A 3,136-nucleotide genomic window follows, 5' to 3' on the forward strand; every position below is an offset into this window, starting at 1 on the left:
TTATTTTTTGGGCAGGTTGAGTTTTGCTTGAAGTTTCCGCAGTTTGGGTTGTCGGTTATTGCCGCCGCCGTTGTCGCTGCTGTGGGTGTGCTCGCGCTTCTGGCAATGTCGAACGCTGCTGCTTTATAGGTGGCGTTTGCTTGTTTAGGTGTTTGGTCAATGCTGTTCGCGATGCTTGCCGCTTCTGCCGCGGCCATTTGTGCTGAGGTGAGCTTCTGCTCTGCCGTCGTTAATTGCGCGATCCACGGTATTATCTTGCTGCCTTCCGTCAGTTGCTTTTTGTAGTTTACGCATTGTTTAGTCCCTGCTGCCCCGCTGCAGTCATTTGCGTTGTTCTTGCCGAACGTGTATGCTCCGTTGCTTGAAGTCGCGCCTGTGTTTAGCGCGCCCAGCCGTGCCAGGGCGGCTTCTCTGATCGCTGCAATTGTGTGTACTGTTAGTGCAACCTTGTTATGTTCGGATTCGCATGCTGTTTTGATCTGGTTCCAGGCATTTTGCGCTGTGTCGCCGTGCTCGTCGCCGGCATTTGCTACCGTGTCCTTCATGCTGTCGCCGCATTCTCCTTGGGCGGCGCCGTTTTCCCCGGTGCAAATGCAGATCAGTGCATGTGCGACGTTGCTTGCTGCCGTGTCTGAGCCTGCTTCGACGCTGCCGCAAATGTTGTTCCGTTTGGTGTTGCTGGTGGTAGAGAAAGCTGCTTTGTCGAAGTCTTTTTTGCCTTGTCCGTAGGCAGCTGCTTGCAGGGCTTCTTTCGCCGCGGCTAGTTCTTGCTCCGCTGCCTGCTTTTTTTGGTTGTACATGTCTAGTAGCGTTCGCCGGTCCCTTATAAGTTGGCTTATCAGCCGGTTCGCTTTATCCCTGTGTAAGCTGGCGGGCAGTCTTGCAAAAGGGTTTGGTCCGTCTCCCTCGTGTTTCAGCTTGTTTTCGTTGTTTTCTTTCCACTTGCGTTTTTCTCCCGCTTTGTCGGCCGTTGTGGCGGAGTCGTAGTCAGCGTCCTTGTGGTTGAAAAACGAATCTGTTGCTGTAGAAAGATTGAACTTTTCTAAGTCCTCGTCATCTGCCGGCAACGCTTTCAGGGTGTTTGAAAGTTGCAAAGAATTGCTACTCGCACAGAGGTTATACACTCTGCAAAGAGCCCTGAAGTCTGCTAAGTTTGCAAGACCAGCTGCATCTGCGGCTTGCTTGCTGGCTGTCAGTATTGCGATGAGCGTTAGTAAATTGTGCATTTTCTGTTCGCAGCTTCGTGTGGTTCCGTAATCACTTTTAAACTGTTTGTACATTTGGGGAAAATTCAGGTTGGCGATTTTCTTCGTTTTTAAAGGGAGAATTCTGCTTGAAAGCATTGGCCTTTGGCGCTGCTGGTGGTGTACAGACATTTAATACACAAGGGCTCTTTTGCTACTACAGCTTTTGAGTCATGCAAGTTCCATTATTTAACGTTCTACAATGCTTTCCCACACTTCACAATTTGGTTTTCGTATTACTCTCGGCGATGTTTGTCAGTGGTTCCGCCTATTTCTGCAACTTCTAACTCCGTTTTGAAATATACTAAAGGTTTCAGTACTCTGCCTTCGTGGCATGTTTATTGTAAACTGAAACGTATTACACCGCCGCCATCAAGGTCCTATACAGGAAGTCAGGTACCATGTAGACAGAGTTTTTACGCACTTTTTGTGAAACGACATTTGCTTTGGTTGTTAACTTTGTTGATGAATGCCTTTTACTTGTGCGTTTGTCCGTAACTTTCTCAGGCAATCTCACTGCCAAATGAGTTTGTTCGTTCGTAGCCTGTTTCTGTGCTAGATTTTCTTAGGGCGTTTATTCTTCTTTATTCCGCGATTGCGTGTTGCCTGTAACTAGTTTAATACGTCGAGTTGTATCCGTCCCCACTCTAACTGCTGTAAGTTTCATTGCCTTTCGCATTTTTTATTTAAAGATTGAAAATACAGAACACTGTAATGGAGAGATAACTCCAACAGAAATTGAGTACCATTTACTGCTGTCTCCGTTATGATACTAACATAATTGCACTCTCGTGAACTGTATCATTTCTAACTTATTTGATCTTCTATACTCGATTCCTTTGCGCACCTCTACATGCTTCATTATAAAGGCCGAAATTCTTGCCTCTATATAATTAATTAGCCGCTCCACCTGTTGGTAGATGGCACTAAGACTCACCGTGTAGGTGGATTCTGAGGAAAAATGGCTTTGTTCCTGGTTTTCCTTTTCTGCTTTAATGCATTCTGCAGCTAGTTTCTTGGGATGGTAAATTTGAGGACTGTTTAGGAACGTGTCAAAACGTTTTTTGGTGCTGTTAATTTCTTCTTCTAACCCTTTGCCAGTAGTTCGCTCATTTCGTAAAAGAAAAACACATTTAGACAGATTGTGCACACTTTGTTTACTCACCTCTCCGCTTTATATCCCTACACATCCATGCTAGTTCGTTATATCGAAATAATGTGTTTCTCAAAAGCTCTTTCGAAGATATTACTGATTTATGTCTTTTAGATGATTTTTATTTTCAGTGTTTTTGTGTTTATTTTAGCGACTCCATACGACATGAGCATTTCTCTCTCTCTTTTTCTGATTGTCTCTTCTATCATTTTACTGTTTATTATGATAGCCTAATCATGATTCTTCCTAAAATTGAACGTAATCCGTCTCTCTCTTTCTGTCTTTCCTTTACCAAAAATATTTCTCACACTATATCATTCACTCTCCTATCACTCACTTGCTCCCATTATAACCTTTTTCATTATTGTAAGTGTTTCTCTTCTGTCTGTTTATTTAGTCTTAACCACTTTTATAATTATAATATTCGTATATACATACACTCACAACACACTCCTATTATTATTGTTATCATTATCATTACTATTGCTATTATAACTATAAAAATATATACATTCAAGAGAGAATGTAAAAAAATTAGAATAGCACCCTATTTTTTGTAAACTATTTCCCACTACGTTGTATAAATACGCTATTATTACGCATATTTTAGTAAAATTTTACACTTTTCTATAATTTCAATTTTTTCACAAATTTCAACAATTTTAAACGGTTTTTAAAAAATTGTTAAAATATATGAAATTTTATAGACTTTATAAACTTCATAAACTTCAGAAAAGAT

The 3,136-nt window shown here is 41.6% G+C and overlaps 1 protein-coding gene across 1 annotated transcript in view; it reads right to left on the reverse strand.

Annotated features, from left to right (window-relative positions):
* TEOVI_000577200 (Trypanosomal VSG domain containing protein, putative) overlaps positions 1-1,226 on the reverse strand; it is a gene marked incomplete at both ends in the record, with an annotated part of 1,308 nt that extends 82 nt beyond the window's left edge. The window contains one exon of the mRNA XM_067223363.1: positions 1-1,226. Within this exon, the coding sequence (XP_067079464.1) occupies positions 1-1,226 (1,226 nt within the window).
* Between the last annotated feature and the right edge of the window lie 1,910 nt (positions 1,227-3,136).

Source organism: Trypanosoma equiperdum (assembly GCF_001457755.1).
Source record: "Trypanosoma equiperdum strain OVI genome assembly, contig: ctg_1851, whole genome shotgun sequence".
Classification (NCBI taxonomy): domain Eukaryota; phylum Euglenozoa; class Kinetoplastea; order Trypanosomatida; family Trypanosomatidae; genus Trypanosoma; species Trypanosoma equiperdum.